Source organism: Scophthalmus maximus, chromosome 7 (assembly GCF_022379125.1).
Source record: "Scophthalmus maximus strain ysfricsl-2021 chromosome 7, ASM2237912v1, whole genome shotgun sequence".
In the NCBI taxonomy this organism is placed as follows: domain Eukaryota; kingdom Metazoa; phylum Chordata; class Actinopteri; order Pleuronectiformes; family Scophthalmidae; genus Scophthalmus; species Scophthalmus maximus.
The window spans coordinates 21,715,001-21,741,635 of NC_061521.1; the positions used below are offsets into that span (position 1 = coordinate 21,715,001).

General features: G+C 45.7%; 2 protein-coding genes across 7 annotated transcripts in view; both read right to left on the bottom strand.

Moving 5' to 3' along the window:
• The window catches only part of wfdc1 (WAP four-disulfide core domain 1), a 13,437-nt gene extending 11,237 nt beyond the window's left edge, over positions 1–2,200 (bottom strand). The window contains exon 1 of one of the 2 annotated variants that reach the window (XR_004794943.2): positions 1,569–2,200. Coding sequence is in view for 1 of the 2 variants with exons in the window: in XM_035643346.2 (XP_035499239.1) it covers positions 1,569–1,676 (108 nt within the window). In the remaining variant the exon portion in view is untranslated. The remainder of the gene's footprint in view (positions 1–1,568) is intronic. The other variant, XM_035643346.2, reaches the window with a different exon arrangement.
• Positions 2,201–8,243: 6,043 nt separating this feature from the next.
• Positions 8,244–22,025, bottom strand: si:dkey-246g23.4 (uncharacterized protein LOC559426 homolog). Of its 5 annotated transcripts, none has more exons than XM_035643413.2 (7): positions 21,803–22,025; positions 21,226–21,383; positions 14,669–14,938; positions 13,928–14,071; positions 13,191–13,840; positions 12,215–12,455; positions 8,245–9,705 (listed from the first exon to the last, which is right to left on the bottom strand). In XM_035643413.2, exons 3-7 carry the CDS (start codon positions 14,901–14,903, stop codon positions 9,500–9,502), a joined length of 1,476 nt encoding a protein of 491 aa, XP_035499306.2. In that variant the 5' UTR covers positions 14,904–14,938; positions 21,226–21,383; positions 21,803–22,025; the 3' UTR covers positions 8,245–9,499. The 5 variants fall into 5 exon arrangements, 4 of the variants coding, with proteins under 4 accessions (XP_035499308.2, XP_035499310.2, XP_035499306.2 ...); XM_035643412.2 differs by having other exon boundaries at positions 21,226–21,395; XR_007031024.1 differs by lacking the exon at positions 21,803–22,025 and adding an exon at positions 11,238–11,369 and having other exon boundaries at positions 9,577–9,705; positions 21,226–21,796.
• Between the last annotated feature and the right edge of the window lie 4,610 nt (positions 22,026–26,635).

A 26,635-nucleotide genomic window follows, 5' to 3' on the forward strand; every position in this document is an offset into this window, starting at 1 on the left:
GGGGGGGGGGGGGGGGGGGGGGGGGGAAGAAAGCAAAAGCAGGGAGCGGGTGAAAGGGTAACTACATCATATCAGAGAGAGGAGAGAGCTAAAGGAGGGATGAGAGACGGGCCAATAAGGGCGTAAAGCACGAGAACACTGGAGCACGAGACTTTTGCACAGAGGAAGGAAGAGAGCAGAGAGAGAGAGAGAGAGAGAGAGAGAGAGAGAGAGAGGGAGAGAGAGAGAGGGAGAGAGAGAGAGAGAGAGAGGGAGAGAGAGAGAGAGAGAGAGAGAGAGAGAGAGGGAGAGAGAGAGAGAGAGAGAGAGAGAGAGAGAGGGAGAGAGAGAGAGAGAGAGAGAGGGAGAGAGAGAGAGAGAGAGAGAGAGAGAGAGAGGGAGAGAGAGAGAGAGAGAGAGGGAGAGAGAGAGAGAGAGAGAGAGAGAGAGAGAGAGAGAGAGAGAGAGAGGGAGAGAGAGAGAGAGAGAGAGAGAGAGAGAGAGAGAGAGAGAGAGAGAGAGAGAGAGAGAGAGGGAGAAGGCAGTACGCTACATTGAGCCCTTGTTAGAGATGATCAATCAGCCACGCTGAGCCGAGTTAACAAGCAGGGGCCCGGTCTGCAAGTTCAGTTCCTGCCCTAATTATCCACCGCAAACACACACACACACACACACACACACGGACAAAGGCTGTACGTCCAATGTGCTCCTCAGTTACTCACATGGAAATCTGAAAATTAACCGACTTCATTCCAACCTGTTGCAAACTCAACTTTTGGCTCTTCGTCAAATAAAAAAATAAAAAACCCCAGTAAAAACAAACAACAAAAATAAAACCATTCTCCTGTCCATGTACATTTTTCCTGCTTCAAAATCAGAGAATGTTTCATTACCGGTGGTGAATTGTTATTTTTTGGGGGGGGTCATCTACAAGCAACATTTCAGCAGTGCCGCATTCAAAACTTTAAAGAATAAGAGTTATGGCTACATTATTATATAACTGAATTTACTGTAAGTTTAATCAGCATTTGCATTTGAGATTTAGCACATTTTTACTTTATGCACTTTGTGGGTGTTCATCTCTACAGCCGTGCGTCACATTTTAAAAGCTGATCTTTTCTTTCTCGGCCTGCAAATTATGGTTGCCAAATACATGTGGTAGATTCACAATAATAATTCATTTGCGTACGTCCTCATGCTAAGGTAACTAGCAGGTGGCTAAATCGATCGCTTATACCAGACAAATTCAAAGAGGTGGCGTCAATCTCCTCTCCAAACTCTCGGCAAGACATCACGGTAGTTCCCAGGAAGCCTAAGTGTCCCTTTGCGCTCAGCGCTCGAGCGAAAGGACAGAGTTGGTTAACGCCACTGTTCTTCTCATCAGGGAACGAGCGCACCTCGGGTCCCGGGTCAACTCGGCCACCTCTCACCTCGGCCCTCGCGGCGCGAAAGCAAGGCATTGCTCCGTCCTACGAAACACCGTGCGCTTTCGCCTACTTTGTAGCCACAAGAAAAAGCAGATGGACGAGAAAAGGCAACGCGCGCACTTTACGTGCCCGTTTAGGCAAGTGTGATGTTAGCGGCCCCACCTTTTGGTTGAGTCCTCTCTTCCTGATTCGTCTGCCATCACTTCCTGCGGACAGGAGCAACAGGGACAGCAGCGGCAGCAGCAGCAGCACCACCACCGAGCCCGGCATGCTCTCTGTTGTGTCCTGCACCCCAACTTGAATCTCTCTCTGTGTGTGTGTCTCCCTTCCTTCTCCTCCCTCCCTCTTTCAGAGCTATTCCTTCTTCTTCTTCTTCTTCTTCTTCTTCTTCTTCTTCTTCTCCTCCTTCCGCTTGTCCCAAAGTTTGCCCTCCGGCTGCGCTCGCGGTCCCCTTGCCGGCGGTGCGTTTCCAGCCCAGGCAGTAGCTCTCCTTTGCTCGTGTGCAGCCGGAGATTACACAAGCCCTCTCCCTGCGACAGGACCTGCCTTCATGTCCGCCTGAGGAAAAGTGCAAAGGCACAATGTCCCACGTCGGAAGGGGAAGGAAGGTGGAAAAGTACAGAGGGGATGAACGGAGGCAGTGTGGGGAAGAAAACGAAGAGGAGGAGAACAGCCGAGCGGAGCGGAAAGGAGGGAAGGGGAGAAAGAGCAGCAGCTGGTCGTGCATCAGTTTTTCAGAGCCCGCAACTGTCCGCCGGCATAGCGTGCGCACATGTCTCGGGGAGAGGGAGGGGGTGAAAGGAGGGAGGGGAGAGCGTCAGAGAAGGCAGTGTGTGTGTGTGTGTGTGTGTGTGTGAGACCTCCCCCTTGTCCCCTTGCTGCATCTCTACGGCACTGACCTGCTGATCTTAACGCGACTTGGGCAGAGTTGTGTCACTGCGCGGTTGGGACCCTTCACTTGCGTTCCGTGACTTTGCGTCACACCTTTTGCATGTGAAGGGGGCAAACACACGCCGCGTTGCAAAGTGGGAAGTCAGTTTGAGGACACTTCATGAGCATGCACTGGACGCGGCGTAAAAACCCCCCCCCCAACTGTCCCACATGCGTGTTTACATTCCTGACTTTTCCCAGGAAAAGCAGAATGTGAATGAGTTACATTGCAGTGTCGCTGGGAAGACGTGAGCACATTGTGAATGAGGATAAACGTGTGTGTTCATGTGTGTGTGTGTGTGTGTGTGTGTGTGAACAGCCTTCTGTCTGCATGTTTGGAGAGGATGCGGTGTGATTTCAGCGGCGTTGACCCATAAAGAGAGAAAGCATGCGGTGTGGGACAGGGGGCCTCTCTGTCCGTCTCTCCATCTTCTCTTCTCTTCCCCTTTCAATGGATCACTCAAGTTACTTCCTCTCAAACTGGAAGACCCCCCCCCTTCTTCACCACCGAACCTTTCTCTCCTTCCCGTCCCATTCCCTCTCGCCGTTCTTGGTGTCCTGCACTGAAAGGGAGAAAGAATGCTAAGTCCGCACAGATCTCAGTCATTATTAGTTCTACAGGAGCGGGGCTTATGTCACTGGGAGGCCCCGGCTTCACTTACACAAAAGGCAGAGTAAAGAGAGAGTGAGAGGGAAAAAGAGAGAGCGGGGGGGGACGTTATCCCCCCGTCCACTGTCAAAAGACAGACGTTATCCCCCCGTCCATTGCTGACAGTTTAGTAGCATTAATAGGATGCAGATGTGCATTAAATACCTTGGAAATGACCATTTCCCCGTCTGGCCCGAAAAAGCCTGTCAAGCCGCTGCACATTATGCAATTTACGTTGGTAATCGTGTCAAATTAACCACTGGAAATACACAGTCATTTTGAACAAAGATAGACACTGACACTGTTTCCGGCTGACTGTTGTGTGCAGATTTTATCGGCTGCCGTTAGACGCCAGGTTAAACAAACATTGCGGCATTGGCTTTTTTAAAAACATTGTCTAAAGCTTGTAGAAAAGCCAAGTATGTAAAGCGACAGAACAGGGTGAAGACCAGAATGTGTCTGGGTGAGTGAAAGTCTATTGAGTGTAATGAGTTTGGTCGAGTTGAGGATCACCAGATCCAATGTTACCTTCTCACACCGATGTTTCCCCTACGTCCTGAAATAAAAGCATTTTTCAATTCCAGCTGTTACATAGTGGGAAAATCTGTGCCTTCATAAGTTTTACTTTTTAAAAACATAACTTATAACCTTAGAAGAAGTTAAAGTACTGTATATCTTCCTCGGCTTTGGAAGTAACAGTATGTAGAAAAAGCTAGTTAGCCAGAAATATGCTTCGTTCAATCCTTTATGATTTCTTTGTGATTTAATTTTAGCTTTTGGAGAGACGATCAACAACGGACAGGATTACTCTTACAACAACTCTATTTGGCTACACGATAGACGCAGTCCAAGGTGGAATGTGAGTAATTTCTCATTTCATTTCTTTTACTCGTGAGCATGTGATCATACTTTAAGATATTCTATTTCCAGGGCATCAAAACATCATTTTAAAAGGAAAGTATTTATCTTTCTATATTTGAAAGACCAAGTACTCTATTTGGCATTTCACTATAAGGAAAGGTCTCCCATAAATAACGTTCATCTGATGTCTTGAAATATTATTGGTGGTCCAATACACAATAATAATATCAGAATGCAGCACAGCAAAATTATTTTGTCATAGTTTTGCATGCATCTTCGGATCTTAATAGGGAACCATATCCTGCTTCCTTTAAAAACTGTGGAATGTGGTGTATATATGAAAATGAAATAAAGTAAACAGAAGGATTCATGAAAGTAAGGGGGCGAAACATTCACACATTCCGGTCTACTGATAAAGGGATTCAGGTACGTGAACACACACACATACTGTACAGACTTTGTCCCGCAGGAAAACAGGGTGTGACAATTCAGTCTGGACACTGAATCCTGGTGACAGACAGACTCGCCGCTCAAAAGACAGAACTTCTTCTCATCTGTGAAGCAAAGATGTTGCAGGGTGGAGAGTTTTGCGCGTGTCAGGGCGTTTCATAAGACACATTTCTGCTCTCTAATGGTCATTCCAGTCTGATTCGTGGGTTAAAAGCAGGCTGTTGTTCAGAGATTGTATCTGGCTCAGCGGTCACGGCAGGCTCCACTGATTTGTATGAACTCAGTAGCATGATTTCAATACAAGCCAGACTGGAATACCTTGCATAGATTCCATAATGAAGTTCAGCCCGTGCATCTGGATTGCATCTGTGAGCCTGTGATGGCAGTAATAGAAATTTATTAGAGGTTTCTTCTGTGCTGACAGTCTGTGTTTTTGAGTCCCATCTTCTGCCTCATTTGAAAAACAACACTTACACAAGCGAGTCAAAGGTTGAGATGTGTGCTCTAAAAAGTGCACAGCTGCTTCTTTTCCGAGGCGAAAAACCCCGATTGTGGCAAAAACATTTACTAATGCGCAATAAAAAAAACAAAGTGCTGTGCAGCTGAGGCTGATGGCTAACGGTTTCATAGGTATTCGGTCATAAACCGAACTATCGGACAAATGAAATCCTTTTTTACCTAATTACTGGTGCCGTTGCAATTCCCCTTGGGGGGAATTAAACATCTGAACCGAATTTGTTGACGATGTGTCCCGCATGTGTTGAAACACTTGAGTCCAGACCATCGAGTGTTCACCGCTTGTGTGGCCACAAATGAGCAAACCAGGTGAACGGCATTCATCACTCTGTCACTTTAATGTTGATTAGCACGCTGCTCCGGTGTGGGCCACTCCTGTGCAAATGTGCTGCAGCCTGAGCGCGGGAGCCTGTCAAAGCCACTCATTTCCAAAGTCAGGGCGGTCAGGTGGGCCAGAGGTCAGCATGTAGGGGTCAGGGGTCGGGTGGGACTGGTCGGTGTGGCATAGGCTGCTGGATTTGGAGAGAAAGTGGCACTTAGGGGTTGAAATCTTTCAGCACATATGTACAATCCTCTCTGCCTGTAGAATTGACCTCTTTAGTCCTGCACTGCTGTGCCATGTAAGGAAGGAGTCACGTCGCTTGCACTAAGCGAGGGACGAGTAAATAGCGCTGTGACTCACGCAGTTCCATTGAAAACAAATGTTCTCCTTTTGACGTCTTGTACATCATAAAATTGCCTTTGCTCTGTTTTACTGTCTCACATTGAAGTGGAAGTTCAGCGAGCATTAGCTGCATCCTAGCGTTTGGTTTTAACGTGCATCTGATTGAATATAAACCTCGGGCGGCCGAAGAGGGCAGATAAATCTCTGTTTTGGTCAGGTGGTACAGTTTGAGTGATGAAACAAAGCACGCGCCTCCATACACAGTACGGACGCATTAAAAACAAGATTGTGCTGTGGATTTATTTGACTATAAAGAGACGAGAAGAGCAGGACCGGTGCCACCAGCTCTCTACTTTACAAGACTTTTAACAAGGTACATCAACGAGGAGATGTAAAGTGACTACTTTGTTCATATAAAATGCGCCTCTGCGTCCAATACGTTTCCGAGAGATGTTACGTCTGGAGTCGAAGCACTGTTGTCTCTTTAAAGTGTCCGTGAGACATGGCAACACAATGGCCGCGATGAGTGGAAGTGGGACAGCTGGTTAAAGATGCGGGCTGGCACTGGCTGATGGAAAAATAGGGGGGGGGGGCAAAAACTGGAACAAACAAGAACTGGAGTAGCTACAGAAGAAACGGAGATAAAGGGTCGACAGACAAAGAGGGTTTCGCGTAGACCAAACATCCGTCTGCCCTCTCTGCACCGTTTTCAGTAACATTCAGATCAGAAAATCGTGGGTTTCACATGCAGAACTCGTGCTTATGGAGGCAAAACTCCTGTAAAAATGTGAATTACTTGTGGGTCTTGCCCGAGGAGTGTTTCATTAAGGACGCTGTGGACATGTGCACGTCGAACGGCCCATGTGTGAAAGCAATAACCTCTTTCAGAGGGCAATTCTGGAGGAGGTGGTGTGTGTGTGTGTGTGTGTGTGGGGGGGTCTGTTGTTCATGCTCATTACGCCAAACCCCCTGTAGCTCCACTAATCATTTCTCATTACCGGCATGTCTTTCTGCTCTCCTCGACTCGGCGAGGTGGTCAGAGATTTCAACCGCTCCAAGGAGCCTATTTCATTCCTGAATCATTATCCTCGATCCTCCAGTGGCTCCAACCAGTTCCCCTCAGTTCACGGTAGTTGCTTCTTTTTCTGCAACGCTCCTTATCTTTCTTCCTTCTCGTGTCAGCTTGTCTATTGCAGCGTGCCTCCTTTTCCCTCTCCCCTCTTGTGCTCCTCTTCAGTTTGAAGTTTCCCTTCTTGTTTTTTTCTTTTCTTTTCCTCCCTCTCCCGACTCTCTCCCAGCTGGTTCCTCCTCCTTCACATGCAGCCATCATCCGCCCCTCTCCTCTCTCTCTCTCTCTTGCCCTGCCGTTTCTGCCTTCTCCCTCTCTCCACTTTCTCCCTGTCGACGCTTTGACTCCTCGCGTCGACCCGTCCTCTTTCTCATCCGGCTGCCGAAAACACTTTGAACTCAGGTAGCCGCGCGGCATTCCTCGGCATGACCTCTCGAAGCAAGGTTGCCTTTGAAAAAAGAAAAAAAGGAGAAGGAGAAAAAAAAAGAGAAAAAGGACAAACTATTTCAGCTATTCCTATAGCGACTCCGTGCCGAGGGGTTCCGCTGTGGGGGCAAAGTGACCGGGAGGCGCTTCAATAAGTCCTGTCCCACTTCAAAGCTCTTCCTGTGCCCTCGGCTTTATTGGACTCGATGTTGATGGGGCCAGTGCAATGGGTGGGGGGGCCGCGTGAAAAGACATTGTCCCGCTTAGCTCTCTGTCCATGAACACCGCAGTGTGACAAAGTAATCTTTGGTCGGCATGTTGATTAAAAAAGCAGGTACTGTACGTCAACGTTTGGGACAAGACAATGGGGCTTTATTAGAAGTAAGTGAATCATTAAAAGACCAAACAAAAAACTGTCCACAGTGCCGCGGCAGACGCGGAGGTCAAGCCCCCACAATGTTCAATCCTGCCACGGTTAAAAATTTTAAAAATGACGAGGGTGAAGCCCAGGCCGACATTTCCCGAACTCTACGAATCTCCCTCCGGAGCCACTGAGGACTGAAGGTCATCCTGATATTGTTTTTCAGGCTGGCTAGGTAGCACTCCTCAGGACAGGTAAATTGGTGGAGTATCCCTTTAAAATTACTATGTTTTCCAAGAGGGAAAACCGTAAAATCCATTTATCATCTCAACGAATACGTTTTTTGAGCGAACGGTGTATAGTCTCCATTTTTTCCCCCCTTGTTTTGTGTGTTGCTCCGTCAGACACCTCTCTCCTCTTGTGTGCGGTACAGGGACTGAATGTGTAAATATGGGTTTTGGGATTTCAGGCGAGCTGACGTGCAGAATAACGCATCAAACTTCCTCATGTATCAAGTTACATTGAGAAGTTATTTCCCCCGCTGTCTTTCCCTGATGATAGGCGACGTCCCGTCTCGTCAACCGTTGCCTAGTAGTAGTAGAAGTGTGTGTGTGTGTGTGTGTGTGTGTGTGTGTGTGTGCATGTTTAATTTTCATGTAGCGTTTCTATGAAACATGTTTTTTTGTCTTTGTTCTTCTCTGGCAGATCAGAGACTTGTTGTCAGCTCTCTTGTTGTTGTAAGTTTTTCTTTTTCTCTTTCCTCTGGCATGTATGTGTGTGTGTGTGTGTGTGTGTGTGTCTGTGTCTGTGTGTCTGTGTGTATCTGTGTGTGTGTCTTCAGCTTAGTGCGGTGCAGATTTCAGTGTGGGCCGCCGTTTGCAAACCTTGGTTTGGAGTATGTTATTGCAGATTTATCGAGAGTGACATGTTTATTTATTCTTGTTATATTTGCATTGACATGGGGTTGTTGTTTTGTCTGGTTGCTCTCGTTATCGGTCCGGGGGTTATGAAAGCTAGTTTTCACGCGGGTTGCACATACCAAACATTCTGCAGCAGATTCTCGCTCGGTCTCGGTGCTACACCGGGACACAACTCTGAGAGAAATTCGTCGAAGCATTTAGAGCTTATTTGGATGTTTAAGCTGCATAATTAAACACTTCAGTTCCCTTGTGGGGCTGATTAAAATTTGTGCTTGTGCTAAAACTAAAAGGAGCACACTTCACATGTTTTGTTTAGGTTTTAATAATCAAAAACAACAACTGTGCACCTTATTGCAATTTTGTTTTTATAAGTGAATTCCCTGATATTCTCACATTTCCTGTGGTATAGCATCATGCATTCATCTACACGTTGCAGCGCAGCCCTGCAGCTGTGGAGGTTGCAAATGCAGCATCATTATCTTCTCACTGGAGGGAGCCACACAGCCACAGTGTGCGGCCCAGCCTTCATCCTTGCATGGTACTCGCGCAATAAAGGATGAGAAGATTGACTGTCACGCGGCACATATAAAAGAAGTTGTTGCCTTTTTGAATCAACTTCTGAACTTGTGATTTTGATAGAAATCCATTGGATTTCACATTTTGAGTCCGGAGGGCAATGGTGGTTGAGGTTAATGTTTCTCAATGGAGGGAAAAGCAACACCTTTCCCACGTCATTAATATTTATCCACTTGACTTAGAAAAAACCCCTCCAAAACCTTCCAAACAATATCTCGAAGTTATACAACAATATTGACTTGGTTAGACTCTATTATTAATAAATAACTAAAACAAGGGGCGGCACGGTGATGTGGTGGTTAGCACTGTCGACTCACAGCAAGAATGTTCTTGGTTCAAATCCTGGTTTGAACCAACCAGAGCCTTTGCAAGTTCTCCCCGTGTTTGTCTGGGTTCTCTCCGGGTACTCTGGCTTCCTCCCACCGGCCAAAGACAAATAGTGTGAGGTGTGAGATCGTCTGCAAACTGTCCGATTCATTAGTTGCACAATTTCCTGCAAGCACAGAGACCCCAAACCATCCACATGGCCAGTTGACCCTGCAGATGATTCTTTGCATGACATTTTTTTTTTTTTCCCCACTGACCCTGAATTTCTCCATCAAAATAGTCTTTATCATAAACCATCCCATATTTCTTGAGATCTATCTCCATCCTCCAACAGAAGTCATCTTTCATTTCACGCCCGGCTCTTTGACTTCATCACCTCCGAGGCTTCTTCCCATTGTGTCCGTGTGCATATCGTGACTCTTGGCGGTTGACCCCTGACCCCTGCGAGTCATCTGATGGAGGAGGAGCAGGAACAGGGCGGAGACGATGAGAGACACTCCCGCCATGACGAAACCCATCCCGTAATTTTCCCCCTGATCAATAAAGTATCCTGAAATGAAAAAGAACACGTATGGGTCATTTGCACCCATGTATTTGATTCCTGATTTGACCCACCAGGGCCAAAGCCGCAACAATATCGCAAATTACGTTATCATTTTGGCTTCAATTGATAGAGATGATAAAGACTGAGACAGCGATAAGGAGAAGGAGGATTGGGCGAAAGTGAATGGTGGCGTAATGCCACTACTTTCCTCCCATGAAGGAACATAATTAGAACGCTTTGGTGCACCCTCAACATCCATCAAGTCTCGGCTCTTCAAAGTGCTCAAAGTACAAAACGGCACAGTAAATAAGTTAGAAATAGCCTCTGTGTCAGTGGGACCATGTTCAGTTATAAATAGGACACGGAAGGCTGGATCCTTTTCTACTTCAATTAGCGCTTGACTTGATTTGAGGGCAGCGTCAGCCTCTAAACATAAATTGGTGGTGGGATTGTGGTGGGATCACTTTAATTTACATTAGATGGTTTTCAAGAACCTGTTACACTGATGGAGATGTTAAAGGGAAATCGAGGAATGGAGGTTTGTCGGCAGAGCGGGTTAGTTGAAAGGATTTGTTAATGTTAATCTTAAGCTTTACCTGATTCATCAGACCAGTGACAATGGACCCCACTTAATTTATAATACAAGAAAAAGAGAGAGGAAAACACAGTTCTGAAAGGAAAGTCCGAGCTCTTTGACACGTGAATCCCGCAGAGGTGAAGAGAATCAGCCTGTCACACTTCAAAAACTCTAATTGCGCTTATTCCCCTGTTTTCTACACTAACAGGTGAGTGAGGCAGGGGCGCTTTTTGTGGCAGGGGTGGTCGTGCCTGGGTGCCAAAGTCAAGCTCAGTGTTTTTTCGGGCTGTATTTACCTCCATTGTTTAGAGCTGTGGGTGGCGGGGCTGCGGTCTGTGGCGGTTTGACAAAAGGAAAGGATTTTTTTGTTGTTGTTGCTGTGAGCACCGTTCTGCGAGTCAGTTTTACTGACTGGCTATTTTTATTTTTCACCAGAGAGCGCATAAATTAAGATAACCGCCGACACATTGCTCAAGTAGCCCGGCACATTTGAGACATATCGGAGCTGCAGCCAAAATGCATTCGCACTCTAAGATGTATTTAAATGTGTTATGGCACCTACACTCAAGTCATTATCCGTCATTAGTTTCCCCGGCTAATCATAAAGGTGAAAATGGTACATCATGACAAACATGACAGTAAGATGTGGCTTAGGAAAAAAAAACACCGTACCAGGAATATGTTGGTATGGTGGTAATATGCTGTGCTTATCATGCATCCAGCCATGACCTAACGCTGCTATAATCAATGTCTTTTATTTCAACAATGGATCGAAAGATCGTGTGTGTAGCTAAAAAGTTGCTTGTCGTGATGAAGCCACAGAGATGTATGACTCCACGGAGCAGTTTAGCGTCTTCCAGCTCATTGTTTAGGTTTTTCTTGAACTCACAACTCCAGAGAGCCTCGATTTCACTGTCGGCAAGCAGGTGATATCAAGCAATAACTGTTATTACGAACCCACCGTACAGTATACCTGCCTGGCACCACACAGCAGGCGGACAAGGCTGGTGACCGTCTGGTGAACATAGTGGAGCATTTGGCAGCGAAAGAGTCACATGGTTTTCTCAGGAGTTTGGCGGATAACAAAATGGAGCTGAGGGGGAGAGGGAATAATGTGTCTTACAGGTGTCAGGTTGACGCACATATCTGCTGGATGTGTAAATATGTAGAAACAGTTTGTGACCATGTCAACTGTAAAAGGTGATGATAAGTGGCCACAAAAAAACTGTTATTGCTGCTTCAAAGAGGTCGATGAAAACTCCTACTTGGTATCTACAACATGTTGTGGTTGTTTCCACTCCTCTGTTTTTTGTTGTGATGTCAATACGGATGATCCACCGCAGTGTATGGATTTGGGCAAATGTCTCAAGGAGCAGAATGGGAAGTCAATGGGGAGGGAACTCAATTCAGAGGAGAAGAAAGGATCTCTGGCAGGCGATCAGCCATGAAATTAACACAACTGCGACGCATGGTGATATTGTAATTTTTGCACATAGCTGCACTTTGAATATGAAACCACGGTGTCCAACGGGATGGATCACAAAACCCATGATTAAGTGAAGGGTGGCGCTGCACGTCAGGCAGGTATGAAAAATCTCATTTTCACTGAATAGGCTCACTGGGCCGGAGCTGCAATGTAGAACGGCGTACAAGCGCGTCCATTGTGTGTGATTTAATGTGGCGGAAGGAGAAGGAGCGGGAAGAATGACGGACACTGTAACCTTGAGGTAATGATTTGGATTTTTCTCTAAAGCTCTGCAAACAGAAACCTTAACACGCAATGAATTATACTCGGCTCTTCTCAGCCAGTCAACGTGGATCACAGGTGACAACAAGTCAAAAGAAGTCAGTGCTGAAATCCATTTCTTTGTGCATGCACAGCAGCTACTGCATATTGTGCACTCACAGCTGACTATCAAAAGCATCCTCCGCACTCACCAGCAACGGGCGGTCCGAGCAGGCCTCCGCTGCTGCGTATGAGCATGAAGAACCCCAGTGCGCTGCCGAGCCTGTGAGCGCCCACGACCTCGGCCAGCACGGTGATGTGGACGGCGACCGTGGCGCCGTACACGAGGCCATAGGCCGCGCTGAAGGCCGCCAGCTCCGCGAACGAGGAGGTCAGCGGGCAGAGGAGTAACACGGTGCCCAGCAGAATCACTGTAGCCGTCAGCTGCTGCATCTGGTGAGAAACCGAAACAAAGCACAGCAGACCGACCGACTGGGCATCACGGGCTGCAGAGATGTGGCCTTGACACGCACCTGTGCACACTTTTCAGGCGATATGCCGAGGTCATTCAATGTGCCTCACAAAAATGAAAAGAACTTATACTCATTTTAAAAAGTGTAGAAACAGCATAAAAGCACAAATTCTAAAACAGGTATTGTCTAATTAAGGACCAGAAAATTGAGCAGTTTTTAAACTTCTTTTTAAAGCAGCCTAGGCCGGGGCAGATTTCATATCCATATAGGGAGCTGGTTCCAGCGGTGGGCAGAACAGTGGCTTAATGCCATTCCACCATGTTAAGTTTTAACTTTAAGGAACCGCTAACTGACCAGTTCCTGCAGATCCAAGAGACCTGTTCGGCCTATACACATCAAGCATTGGGCCATGACCAACTTGTGTCTTGTAGACAATAAGTAAGACCGTGAAATCAATTGCGTAGCTAACAGGAAGCCAGTGTCAAGACGTGAGGATTGGTGTCACATGCTCTCTTTTCTAAGTCAGAACTCTAGCAGCAGCGTTCTGAATCAGTTGTAGCTGTCTGAGGGTCTTGTTGGGCGAGCATTGCAGATGTAGTTACAGAAACAAGCTGATAACGATTTTGAGAAAACACGCTTGTTCGCCCCTCCTAGACGATTATTACAAGAGGAGATAGATAGCACTTTCCACTTTCCTTTCTTCAAGTGAACATACCGTCTCCACCAGTCTCAGGTTTGCCACCCAGCCGAAGAGCACCCTGCCACTCAGGTCCAGCACTGCAGAGATGGACATGAGCGCAGCCGCCTGGTACTCCTCGATTCCTTTACTGCGAGCGTAGGGGACCAGGAACAGAGCTGGAGCAAAGAAACCCAGCGCCGCAAACAGCCCGAACATGGAGTAGACCATGAACTGAGCATTAGTGATGAGGGTGTAATCTACGTAGCGAAGGATTTTGGTCCTTATTTCCGCTCCCTTAGTCCCCCTGCACTTGGAGTCTTCCGAATTAGGTATCTCCCCGGGGTCTTCAAGACATATCTGGACTGTGCCCTGATCGGACCCCTCAGAGGCTCCCGGCTCCTCCGTCTCCTCTGCCACGCCGCCACCGACACAGGTCCTACCTGCGGTGGCTTTTCGCGGCCTCAGCAGCATCCCGCACACACACAGGTTGAGCTGCAGACCTCCGAGGATCAGCAGAGCACCCCTCCAGGAGTAGGTGTCGATCAACAGCTGGAACAGGGGTGTGAGGACAAAGGTAAGGATGCACTCTCCGGCGCTGGACAAGGCGTTGGCCATCGGACGCCTCTTCTCAAAGTACAAGCCAAGCATTGTCACTGTGGGGGTCCAGGTTAACGCATAGCCAAAACCTACAGCAAAGGACAGAAGGACAGCAGTACATATTACATTTTGTGCATTTTAGAGTCATGGTGAAGTGTTTGCATTCAGCCACTCACCATTCAGGAACCCCACGGTTAAGTAGAGTTCAGTCAGGCTAGAAGCATAAGACCCAATCACGACTCCTAAACTGCAAATCAGTCCACCCGCTATCACCACGGAGCGATGGCTGTAGCGAGCACTCAGAGCAGAAGCTACAGGAGCTGCAGAGGGACACACGGGACGTAATCCTTTTCAGCATAAATACAGTAGAGTATAAATCTATTCAAGGCAACACAAATATAGTGTACTATATTTCAAGCACTTCACAGCAGGTACGAATTTCTATTTATTCTCAATGTTGATGATTCTTCTCTCGACACATAATCCTGGCTGCTCAATAGTCTCGTTGAAGACAGACTTTAGATCAAACCACACAAGACTTCAGAGGTTTAAAATTAATCCCCTTGTCATTTAGCCTACATCATGCAGCAGTTAATCATTTATTTCACCCACATCTATCAGAATACCAGAGATAAAAAGGCGATCCTATAGTTTTTTTCCCTAATAGTTTTGGGTGTGAACAATGTATACAACACAAGAAAGGTACGGGTGTTTACAGTTACAAAAAAAAAAAAAAAAAAAGATGTAAGAGAGAGAGAGCCACCTGGTGGTCAGACCCCGAAGAAGACAGAATTAGTCATGTACAATTTTTTGGGGTAATATTGTTGAAATTGGGGGCTATAAAACATGTTCACCCTATCATTTTATACTCTTTATAAAATGTATATGATTAGAATTTTAAAAAAGGGCATAATTACCGACAATGTGAATGGTGGCCACGGCGATCGAGGTGATCCACGATGCTCCCGTTGCTGTGGTTTCAAAATATTTGTGTATCTCGACGTAGAGGACACCGAAGGCCTTGATGACCCCAAAGGTCAGTCCGAAGACTAAGAAGCAGGAGAGTAAGATGAAGCAGGCGTAGCCGCTGTCAGGGGCTGCTGTCGGCGCCGCAGCTACCCTCCTCCTCCGAACCCCCCCGGGAGAGTCCATGTCAATCTGCACTGGTTTCTGCTGTGGTCAAATGTCTAGGGAGAAACAAAATCTTTTGCACAATAATCAACACAATTTGCAAACTTTGCCAGTTTAAATTATGAAAGATTCACTGCACTCACTGAAATCCAGGAGATACTTGTATTTTACACCAGTATTACCAATATATTTGTTATTTTCTTCTACTTCACTACTTTCATATGTTTGACAACATTTTATTTTTGCTGGTAACGCTTACGTATTTTACTTAAGTGCCATTTTCAATGGAAGACTTTTACTTGTAATGGAGTATATTTGTATCAGCTACTTTTACTTTGCTTAAGTAATGAATCTGAATTCTTACATAAAAGTTAATGAAAGTCTGCATTAACATATTTTTTAATTCACACATCCGTCACAACTGGCACTGATCCAAACACTAAAAAAACACTAAAACTGGTTAAACTGCCTATACAGTCAGGTATTTGCAGGCATTTCGCTGTGAAAACCCTTAAGCTTCTGTATTTGTCATCTCACTGGGCCGCAGTCACTGCGAGCAGATTAGGTTCTCCGTGCATGACAGGATTAAGCTCAATTCCTCTTTCAGATGATGAAAAAGACATAATGCTCACAATGCAGACAGAGCAACATAGACTGCATGAGAATCTGCTTTAAACAAAAAAACAAAATAAAATGATTTTTTAAGATTTAAAAAATAATGGAGATTACCCATTTCCTGTGTGATTGGATTGAAAGAGGTCCGCGCGCAAAATCCGGATCATAACCCCTAACCCCTAGTTTGCAGTTAAAGTCAGGGAAGAATCGCAACAAAATTCACAGACCGTACACACATTGTTATTCCATGCAAAATCATATGTCTACCATACCCGTTGTGACTAGCACCAAGCAGTAGGGGTGTCACTCAAATGGCAAAAGCAACAGCCGTAACAGGTTCACCCAGGTGAAAGGGTGCAGCACACAAACACACACACACACACACACACACACAAACAGATAATATACTGTATGATATGCTGAAACAGAAAAAAGAGAGAGGGACTGCAAAGGGTTGTACAGCATGTTGAGAAATGTGCCTCGTTATGTTGCACACGAGCCGCTGGACAGACCTTTGTAACCCATTTCCTGTGGACTCCTCGGTGTGCGAAGATGAACAGAAATGCAGGGCAGAGTTTCATCAGCTGTTTTGTATATATATATATATATATATATATATATATATATATATATATATATATATATATATATATATATACTTTTGAAAGAATATCTCTAATATATTTCAAGAGTTTGGTACACAAACACAAGCTAATCTGCTTCATGTGGAAACTGGGTAGTACTGACAACATTTTTGTGAAAGTAAAGATAAAGATAAAAAAAAAAGTAAACAGCCACATGGGGAGATCAAGCTACAGACTCAGAAAATGAGGAGACGATGGTCCGCGTGGGGGCAAGACGACACCGCGCGATGCCCAGCGAGTCCTTTCATGAGTCATAAGCTTCCACGCTCGTATCTCTCCTGCTGCCTCGCAGACAGAAAACATGAATCCCCTGATGATCCACGTGTCAGAAACCAAAGTGAAACCAGCAAGGTGCAGTGAGCGAACACTGCCTTTTTTTTTCTCAAACCGATGAGGCCTTGACAGATACAGCTATTCAAATTGTATGAAAAACTAATTAAATATTCAATAACTAAACACAAATACAATTATTATTCTAATCAAGACACCGATTGTTTGTCCTCTTTCTCATTTACTCAATAACAGTATCTCAAAAATAATAATTCACCATGCAGACAGGATTTTTGAATGGTTGTAATGTAGCTCGGATCCATGTGCTTTCCTGCGTCGCACTGGATTACTCATTTACAAACAGGGGGAAAAAAGACGAACATTATCTAAAACAAGACAAGACTTCTTACAGTCCGATGGCTTCATTATCCCACAAACGGCTACGGCAATTGCGACATAAATCACCTTTAACCGCCTCATGGTGCTACAGCCTGCCAATGAACTATTGCAAACTATTCATTCTGCTTATGAACGGCCTGTTTTTATGAGCTTCACAGTCCACTTCAGAGGCACAGTACCGAGGATCGTCGTGTGCCACGTCGTTACTGGAGGACAGGCGTCTTCAGAAGGCCAAGTGCAGCGTGCTTGGGCCAAAAGTTTTTCCCTCAGACTCCTGAGTCAGCAGAGAGCGACAAAGACAGTCCGGTGTCTCGCATAAACAGTAAATGATTATCTATGGTCTATTGATTACATTAGATCTCCTGGAAGTGTCAGCACAAACCTAAACCACTTAAATCACAACAGAGGTGTGCGACTCATTTGCCGGAATTTGCATATTTTCAATATGGGCTGAAATTATATTTTCCTATTTTATTCACCCTGAATGTTACCACAAGAAAACTCACTTTTTTTTTTTGTCATGTGACGTTTTTTTTTTATTAAGCTTCCGTTGGTTTCTCTATTCCAGTGAAGGTCACTGTGTCGCAGCTCTGCTTTTGAGTTAGAGCTTAGACAGACTGACAGGCAGACAGACAGACAGACAGACAGACTGACAGGCAGACAGACAGACAGACAGACAGACTGACAGGCAGACAGATAGATAGACAGACAGACAGACTGACAGGCAGACAGACAGACAGACAGACAGACAGACAGACAGACAGACTGACAGGCAGGCAATCAGGCAGACAGACAGACTGACAGGCAGACAGACAGACAGACAGACTGACAGGCAGGCAGTCGGGCAGACAGGCAGGCAGACAGACAGGCAGGCAGATAGGCAGACAGGCATACAGGCAGTCAGGCAGACAGGCAGGCAGACAGACAGGCAGACAGGCAGACAGGCAGACAGGCAGGCAGGCAGACAGACAGCCAGGCGGGCAGACAGACAGACAGGTAGGCAGGCAGGCAGGCAGGCAGGCAGGCAGGCAGGCAGGCAGGCAGGCTGACAGACAGACAGACGGGTAGGCAGGCAGACAGAAAGAAAGGCAGGCAGGCGGGCGGGTAGACAGACAGACAGACAGGCAGGCAGGCGGGCAGACAGACAGGCAGACAGACTGAGGGCATTCTCTGCATCAACCCAACACCCAGTTGATAATTCCGATGGCTCTAGACTTCCAGGATAGTTCTGTGTTACATAACACCACTAGGAGAGGTAAACCCTGCCCTTTCATTCCTTTGGAAAAAAGAGCTTGCTTTTGGGGCACAGAACATTGAATTATACATCCCCAATGGCTGTTCTAAAAACAATTAAAGATTCATAGGCACGGGTGATAAATTATAAATCTATGGTGGGGATGACTGGGGAGGGCAGAGCAGCGGTGTAGGGGAACGGTTGAATAATGGATGCGAGATGGTGAGGCCTGACACAGTGGGGGCACGGAGGGGAGTGTTATCACTTGTGTTTCCGGGAGGAAGACTCCATCAGAGACTCCTCTGATGTCTTTTTTTCTTTTTGGGCTTCTTGTTTCACTGTACCTGGCTTCATGTCTGAGCTTTTGCTGCTGCGGCAGGGACTTGCTCGTCTGCGCAGGCTGCGCATAAAAAAATCATAAGCGACGTCCTGCAAATATTACCTCAAGGTGTTTGACCATACGAGGGCTGTCTGTAACCCTGCATGTAAAAAAACATCATCATCATTGGGTTTTTAATTGGATTCATGTTGTACAACTAAATGGGCAGTGCCCCCCCCCCCCCCCAAAAAAAAAAGGATTCATGCAATTAATTGCAATTTCTGAGAATTCTAGCATCCTTTTTACTTTGCTGACTCAATCTTTGTTGTTTGACCTCGTTTTTTTTTCTTCTACTTCTTATTTTAAAACAGTTAAACTAGTTGATGCAATAACAGTGAAACGCAGTTTAACCCATTCTCCTTGAAGTAAAACCGCTGTACTGCTGCATGGGGTTTAGTCGCAAGCCTCTTCTGTGTGAACAGTGGTGTTTAATGCTAACTAGCAAATGTTAGCATGTTCACATTAGCTGCTTTCAGGCACTGAAGTCAAAACATTTTCCTGAAATGTTCCTAGGGGCCAGTATGTGAACACAAAATGTCTTCAAATGTTGCTCTGGACATTTTTCCAGATATTTTCCGTCCAGCCCCCCCATGGCAACATTTCTGGAAAATGTCAGAGTGAGCTCATGTGCAAATTTAGCGGGAAATTTCACAGCTAGCGAGAGTGCGTGATATCGTCCTGCCTCCCACACGCTCTACCCAGACACTTCCGAATTATAGGCAGATCTCTATGTTGGCGTGAATGCGTCCCTAAAGTGAAATTCTGGAAAATTTCTGGACCAACATGTCTGGACATTTTGCACAGTTCATGTCTGAAACCAGCTACCGCCATACTAAACAGCAAAGGTAACACAGGATACCTGCTGAGCATGTTAGCATTGTTGTCGTTGGTATATTAGCATATTGATATTAACTCAGAGTACGGTAAAGTACAGCCTGACATGGCTGTGTCTTCCTGTAGTCATGAAGTGTTGATGGTTTGTTGAAAGGGCTTCGAAGGTCAAAATGGAGCTCACGATGTGGGCGTCGGAGCCCTGAATCAAATAGATGGCTTTCGTTCACAACAAATAATCACCCAGTTAGAGTGATGTCGTCCTCTGGGTGTGCGCAAACATTCAGGTATATATTTATAACGGGACAGATTTGTGGATGTCACCGGCACAAAGAGAAAACAGCCGCGTTACACAAGACAACCTGAATGTGTCCAACAGCCGAGCACACGCGGCACCACGGTGGCTATCATGAAACCCGATGTGTGTATGTGTGTTTGACGAGCCAAGGTCATTGTAGGGGAACGATTTCGTAGTGAGGGAGGGAGTCTGCGTGGGCACTGACGGTCTGGATCTCGCTCCCGCTCTGTGATGAGCGGTGGAGGCGAAAGTCGAGCAAATGACGGTTTATCGCGATCGTCTCTCCGCGATAAAAGTCTTATCTCAGGCCTTGTCTCCTCTGATTGCTGCTGAGGGCTTGCCACACACACACACACACACACCTCATTAAGAATGTTAGAGTGAGTGATTTTACTCAGTTCTGTGCTTTTGGTTCTCTCAGGTTGCCTCCGGTACACAGTGACTTGACTCTATCGCTCCAGAAACAGTTGTGAAGTGCAATTCTCGAGGCACAATACATATTTATTACATATTTATATATGCAACCTGACAGAGCTTGATTGGTCTCTGATGATTTAATTAAAAGGAGTGTGAAGTTGTTAACTCTGCACAGCTGCTTCCTGAGCTGTGAAAAAGTTTATGGATGTTTTTTTTCTTAGCTCATTTTTAGGCCGGTCAGGTTCGGTTCATCTGGCCCCCGGCACCTTCCCCACTACGTCTTTTTCCCCGCCGAGAAGTGGCTTAGTCAATGATCATTGAGGACTCAACCCTGCTTAGGAATCAAATCAAGTGCACGCACTCATTCACAACAACCCACCCGCACACACACACACACACACTGCAGCACACGCTCCACATTTACACACCCCCTATAGCTCGCAGATACCCTTTCATCCATCTTCACACTTTTCTCAGCCCCCCCCCCCCCAAGAATGTTTTGTCGGCTTTGTCTTAAGCTGAGTGCGAATAATTCAGGGGAATGGCGAGGATAGCAGAAGGTAGAGGAGCAGGCCTCCTCTGCAGGCACATGCACACTCAGCCGACACTTGGTGCAAGCCAAAGGGAAGGAAATTGATTTTTTTTTTTTACTTTTTGACGCAGATAACCAATAATCCATGGATAAGGTCATACTGCGCCCATGTGCAATGCGAGAAATAGATGCGTGACGAAAAAAAGGCCCGTCCTCTTTTCCCCTACGTTTTTCTAGAAGTGATACAAAGAAAAACAGGTCAATAAAATGAAAAACTAATCTTGAATCTAATTGTCCCCGGGAATCAAACGTGCGGTCTCGGTGTGGTGGAATTAGGAGATAACGCGCATCAAGTTTGGTGCGGAGGCCTCCCGTGTGAGCATCATATTGGGGAAAAGCAGGTCAAACAATCTCATAAAACTTCCATACTACTCTATGACATTGTTCAATTTCTTAATCCATATTTTAGCTCTTTTCATATATATATATATGTATATGACGCGACCTCCTAAATGGTTTCTGAAATGCACGTTGAAGGAGTCTCTCCCTGCATGACCCCGTCCGTTACAACCATGCACACCGTCCCCTGCCCTCCACTTCTGCCTCAGTGCCTCAGCCCTTTGCTTGCCTCTCTCCACGGCACACTCCCAGAAAGCACAGGTGTGTGTGTGTGTGTGTGCGTGTGTGTGCGTGTGTGTGCGTGCGTGTGTGTGTGTGGGCTTACCCAGATGGTGGCGCGTTGTTGCTGAGGGGATGCAGCCAACTCGTTGATTGCACTCGGGTCATCCACTGGCCACGCAAAAAAACCCTTCTCTAACACTGGCTGAAATGAGAGCTTCGCTCCGCAGTGTGGTGGCAGCCAAACTTTGATGGCGAGGAAATCTGAGGGGGCACCTCCAAAAAGATACTAATTTCAGGAGCGGAATAATCGCCATGGAATTCGTTTCATGAACATTCAAAAGCTTGAACCAGTAGAGACTTCCTTCTGCATCAGAAGTACTTTAACGCCATCTGGAGCTGCTGATATTGCTGGATGACTAATGCCCTTCTCGTCCATTGACAGGCACAGTATTTGTTTCCAAATCAATGACTGACCAAATTGGGATTCATCCCTGTTTACAATCGTCTCAAAATCCAGAGCAAACAAGTATGTAGCGCTATACTCAGACCGTTCCAGGCTCTCGATGCGCCCAAAGGGATTTAACATGTAGTCATGGACACTTGTTTTCCCCGTGCTGAGAATAAGCAGTGAAAGACGTACGGCATGCACAGCTCCAGACTGAATGGGGATATGGTCTCACCTGATGGTGATGTCACGCTATGGTCTCCAGGTGAAAGGTGTGTTGAGTCAGACGGTCTTTTTCCAGTAAATGCAAAGGTGTTTACAGGTGCAAAAAAAGAAAAAAAAAGGAGAAGGAGGAGGGGTCTGGAAGTTAATGAGTGGCATCAGCTGCTTATCGGAGCATTTTCTTTTTCTTCTTTTTCTTTTTAAATGAAGGTTTCATAGGGGAATAGCTCCCTTGAGTCTGGTATCACACCTCATCCTCCACAGGTTTCTGAAAGGTTAAACAACAACAAAAATAGCCTCATGGTGTTGGGGGTTGTGGAATGTGTGTGTGTGTGCGTGTGTGTGTGTGTGTGGGGGGGGGGGGGGATGTCTCTGTGGGCGGGGGGTTCACACAGAAGCAAATATATCTATTTCACACAAATAGAGATCATACCGATTTTTTCTCTTTTGTAAAATGTAACGTCTGATGTAGTTGCCATTGTCAGATTATTTTTTCATTGATTAAACAAAGTGGATTTATTCCCATAACATTTGATACTATGGATATGGATACACTAATTTCATCAGGGTTACTGTACCATCATGTAAATTGTATCAAATGCCTGGTGTTGGGTTTATTCTCGAGGTGATTGTAGCTGAGAAGAAGAAAAAAAGGTGCTTTTAAATCTGACAAACAACACCATAGCAATAACGCTAAAGAATTTCACCGTCTGGTGCTGCTACTGCATGAATCAGGGGGTCGCTAAAATCTGCAGGATTTATTTTTTTGGGGGGGCATCATGAATATATGCACCAAATTCCATGTCAATCCCTCCAAAAATTGTCAAGACACCAAACAGATCAATCCTTATGGTGCAAAAAGACCACCCCCACCGAAACTTCATGAGTCATAGTTTAGGGACCAATGTTGTACCAAGTTCATGTCGAGATCTTTCATTAGTAAAGTTTTGACAAGCTGATGGTGCTCTAAAAAATATAGGGGCAATATTTCTTAGTTAGTAGTCATCACCTGGAGATGGTGCATGTCAGTACAAAAGTTCAATCTGCCACATTTTTATCCTGGACAACAAACAGCTTCATCGTCACTATGTCTGAATTGGGCAACAAGTCCAAGTGAAACACACGAGCAGAAATGACAAATGATTGATGAATATGTTAATAACTTCGTGTGCTGCTGCGACTCCCGTTCCTGTGAGAATTTTCATGCCACCACATTCCATTACGTCATTTTCAGTATGCGATATCATTTGCATCTCCCCTTCCATGTCAACACAGCTGGGTTGTGTTCTCACACAGGTGCACTTTTGGTAGATTTGGTATAGTTCAGAGCTTGCGGAGCGCAGCTCTGGAATAGTGATTGGGTACGAAGGGAGCTCCTGCTGCAAGGACTTTTTTGTGTTCATTATCCCTTTCAAAGCTGCCTCCTGATCTGTCCCGCTGCGCTTTCCCAGGAAGTTTCTGTGCGAGTTTGTGTGTCCCACCCATTTTTATTTAGCAAGAAAAGAGTGAAGTTGAGCCCACGTAAAAGAGCTCATGCTGATTCCAGGCACATAGTTCAGCTCAATATGAATAATGTGCAGAGAAAGAGACTCTACTTTTGCCCGTCCTGCCTGTTTGGGCCTCTTTAATCTCACCACTCACCGTTTCCTCCGTCTCACCTCGGTCCATCCGAAACCATCACGCCTCCTCTGGTTTCCCCCTCGCGCCGCATTTGCAAACCCAAGATGTCAATAAATCCCAATAAACGGATAAAGAAGTTTTTCTTTCCCTGTTTTTGCGACATACACTTTTTATGTTATTCAGTAAATTGGTCGCGGTGTACCTACAGTGAGGCAGCGTTGGCAGGATACCGTGCCATAGATATTCTTTTTCATTCATTTAAATTAGGGCGAGAAGGCACTCTGGCGCTCGTTGAAGACTCCTTCGGCTGATTAAAATGCTACACTTACGGTCTGCGCCACGTGCTCTCGACATCCATGGTGGGATATGGCCTCTACGGGGTCTTCCATCCTGATATTCTGTGGCAGTGTGGTTTAATTGGTTCCCCCATCTTATCAGAAATCTTGTGGTGTGCATCCACCTTGACACAAACAGCAGGGAGCAAAACGCAGACTGATCATATCTCGCGACCAAGGCGGAATTCAAAAACACTTTTGTCACAACGGAGGAGGGAAAAAAAGCAGGAATGTGAAAGCAGAAATTCTAGACACCAGACAGATTTTCTACCCAACGTTTCAAAGGGAAAAAAGGTATTTAACTTTAATTCAGGAGTGCATCCAGTCTTGAAGGCTGTACAAGGGCCAAAAACAATGTCCCTGCACACACACACACACACACACACACACATACACTTCCAATCTCCTTTATTAAAATCTCTTTCAAGGTTAAAGAACACGGAAAGCAAAGCACCGTCTTCTCTATTCAAATTACCAAATTTCTCACAAACACCCCGCTCAGACGGCCCAGCGGCGCTCAACTGTAGCTGCTGAGCCGTCATCAGTATATAACTATGGGATGATTTGGAATCGCCGTCCTCCCTTCCCGCTGCTCCTCGTATCTTTCGGGGGGTTCGGGTTGTTGGAGAGTCGAGGGGTCTCCACAGTGTAAAACCAGACAACAATCGGACCTCACAGCTCAAGGAGATCGCTGAGTTTGAACTCCCTCTGGACGCTACTGTGTGCTGCTATATGCTCAAAGGAATTGTTTTACCCTGCCACTCTTATTATGAAAATCATGAGGGCGAACACAATCTGCCAACTAGCACCTCTGAAGCTCAAACATCTTTCTCTTCAGATTTTTATGTCTCTTCCGCTGTTATGCTAAGTTTTGCTCACCGGCTTCTTTCTACAGTTTGCCTGTTTCCCAAAGTCTGACATTTTGGGAAATACACTATGAAAGTTAGATTAGAAGATCGATACCATACAACGTCTGGCAAGTATGCATCTGCGGGATTCCAATCCACACCACAATCACTGCTGCACAGACTCTGACTCCAAATCACGTCAAAAGTGCACGATGGCAGCACTCGTAGCATGCCAAGATATTTTGGCATCATTTTTGTACAACAGGAGGAAGTACAGACGTGTCATCCATCTTTATATGCAGTCTGTGGTCACACTATTTAATAATTCTAAATTCTACAGTGACCAAACTTCCTGCAATGTTTTAAATTTCACAGAGCGTTAAAAGATATTTCTCTCAAACCCCCTGTTTTTAATATCGCTGATTATTGTCCGTCAACACATGTACTACGGTATTTCTCTGACTCATCCGCATCAGTCTTTCTATGGCCCAAGGAATCCTCAAAGTTGGCGCATTAGTAATAAAATCGTTTTTTATAAAGTGATACCACAGGAGTGAGTCACTGAGAGGCTCTCGATCCCAGACTGGATCATTTACCCTGCAGTCATGAGTGAAACCAGAGCGGCGTGGAGCACGAGGGGGAAAGATCATCTGAAAATAATATCAAACTTACTATTCTTTGTCGTTTCCTTCCCCCTTTTGCCATTCAAATACGCATTTACTAGGTTTTTTTTAATTATTAATTGTCGCAGAGATAAGAGGGAGGCAGGTGACACGCATGACAGACGATCCCCATCTGTCAGGTCTCAATCATCATCTTATTTCCATGAAAACACCTTGCATTCTACCGCGCCGACCCTCAGCACTGGCATCCTCGCTTCACCAGCTGTAAGCGAAAGGCACATTTGCAAGTTAACTTTATTTGTGCAGCTTACTTAATCACAATAACAGCCTCCCACATTATGGGGGGGGGGGGGGGGGGTGAATTTATGCGGTGACCCCTTCAACCTGTAGACTCTCAATGAACAAGAAAATACTCCCACTAAAAACCTCGGTCTGGATTTTGAGTAGGTGTGTGAGAGAGACAGCAGTGGTTTGTGTACTAGTGGAAGAGAGAGAGAGAGAGAGAGATGCCTTTCCAAACTTTTGACAGATTTGTATAACTTTTGGAAACAATTTAGATTTGGATACATTATGTGTCGCACACATTATGTGTCGTGCTGTGGTGTGTGAGCGTTTGACTTTCTGGATAATGGTTTTCGCAAAACCAACTCAGATGAGCAGTCGTGTAAATTAAGTTAAGAGGCTGATGCGAGCGAGATGGAGATAAAGAGAGGCGTAGACGGGGGAGCACAATCTGGGAATAAAATAAAAGGAAAGACTCATAGCAAACTGTGCTGATGCCACAGCGGAGGGAGACTTATTGTGGTCATCGAGAGAAACCATCTTTTCACAAATCTAGATGTGCCAGCAGACACGATCCTAAGTGAAGGCTAGCAATAAGATCCTACGAAACAACATTTGATTAACCTGCATATGTGTTGGTGTATCTACTGTGTGTGTGTTTAGTGTTAGGTTTTATTGACATAAGTGTGTCAGCCACAGTGCAGGTATGAGCAGGTCCCCATTGGGTAAGGACAATTTTAAGGTGAAGACATGTTTTGGGGTTCGGGTAATAATAGGTTTCGGTTAAGGTTAGGTTAGGTGTAGGGTTAGGCAAGCTATAGTTATGGTAAATGTTAGAGTAGGGTTAGCGGTTAGGGCAAAGGTTGGTTGTACTGTCCTCTGAAGGGATGGAGACACGACTGAGTGGGTAGGTTGAGATAGAGTGAATCTGTGTATGTGTGTAAAAGCTTAATCTGTCGTATATAAGATGATACATCTTCACTAACAATTACTGGCTCTTCCTGGTGGTGTTTCGGTGTTTTTGTAATCTGGGAACAGAGTTAATATCCCCCTCATTTTCTCCGAGAGAGCTTTCAGAGACTAATCAAATGCCTTAAAACACCTCCCAATTCATTTTCTAAGTCGCCGCAGTATGAAG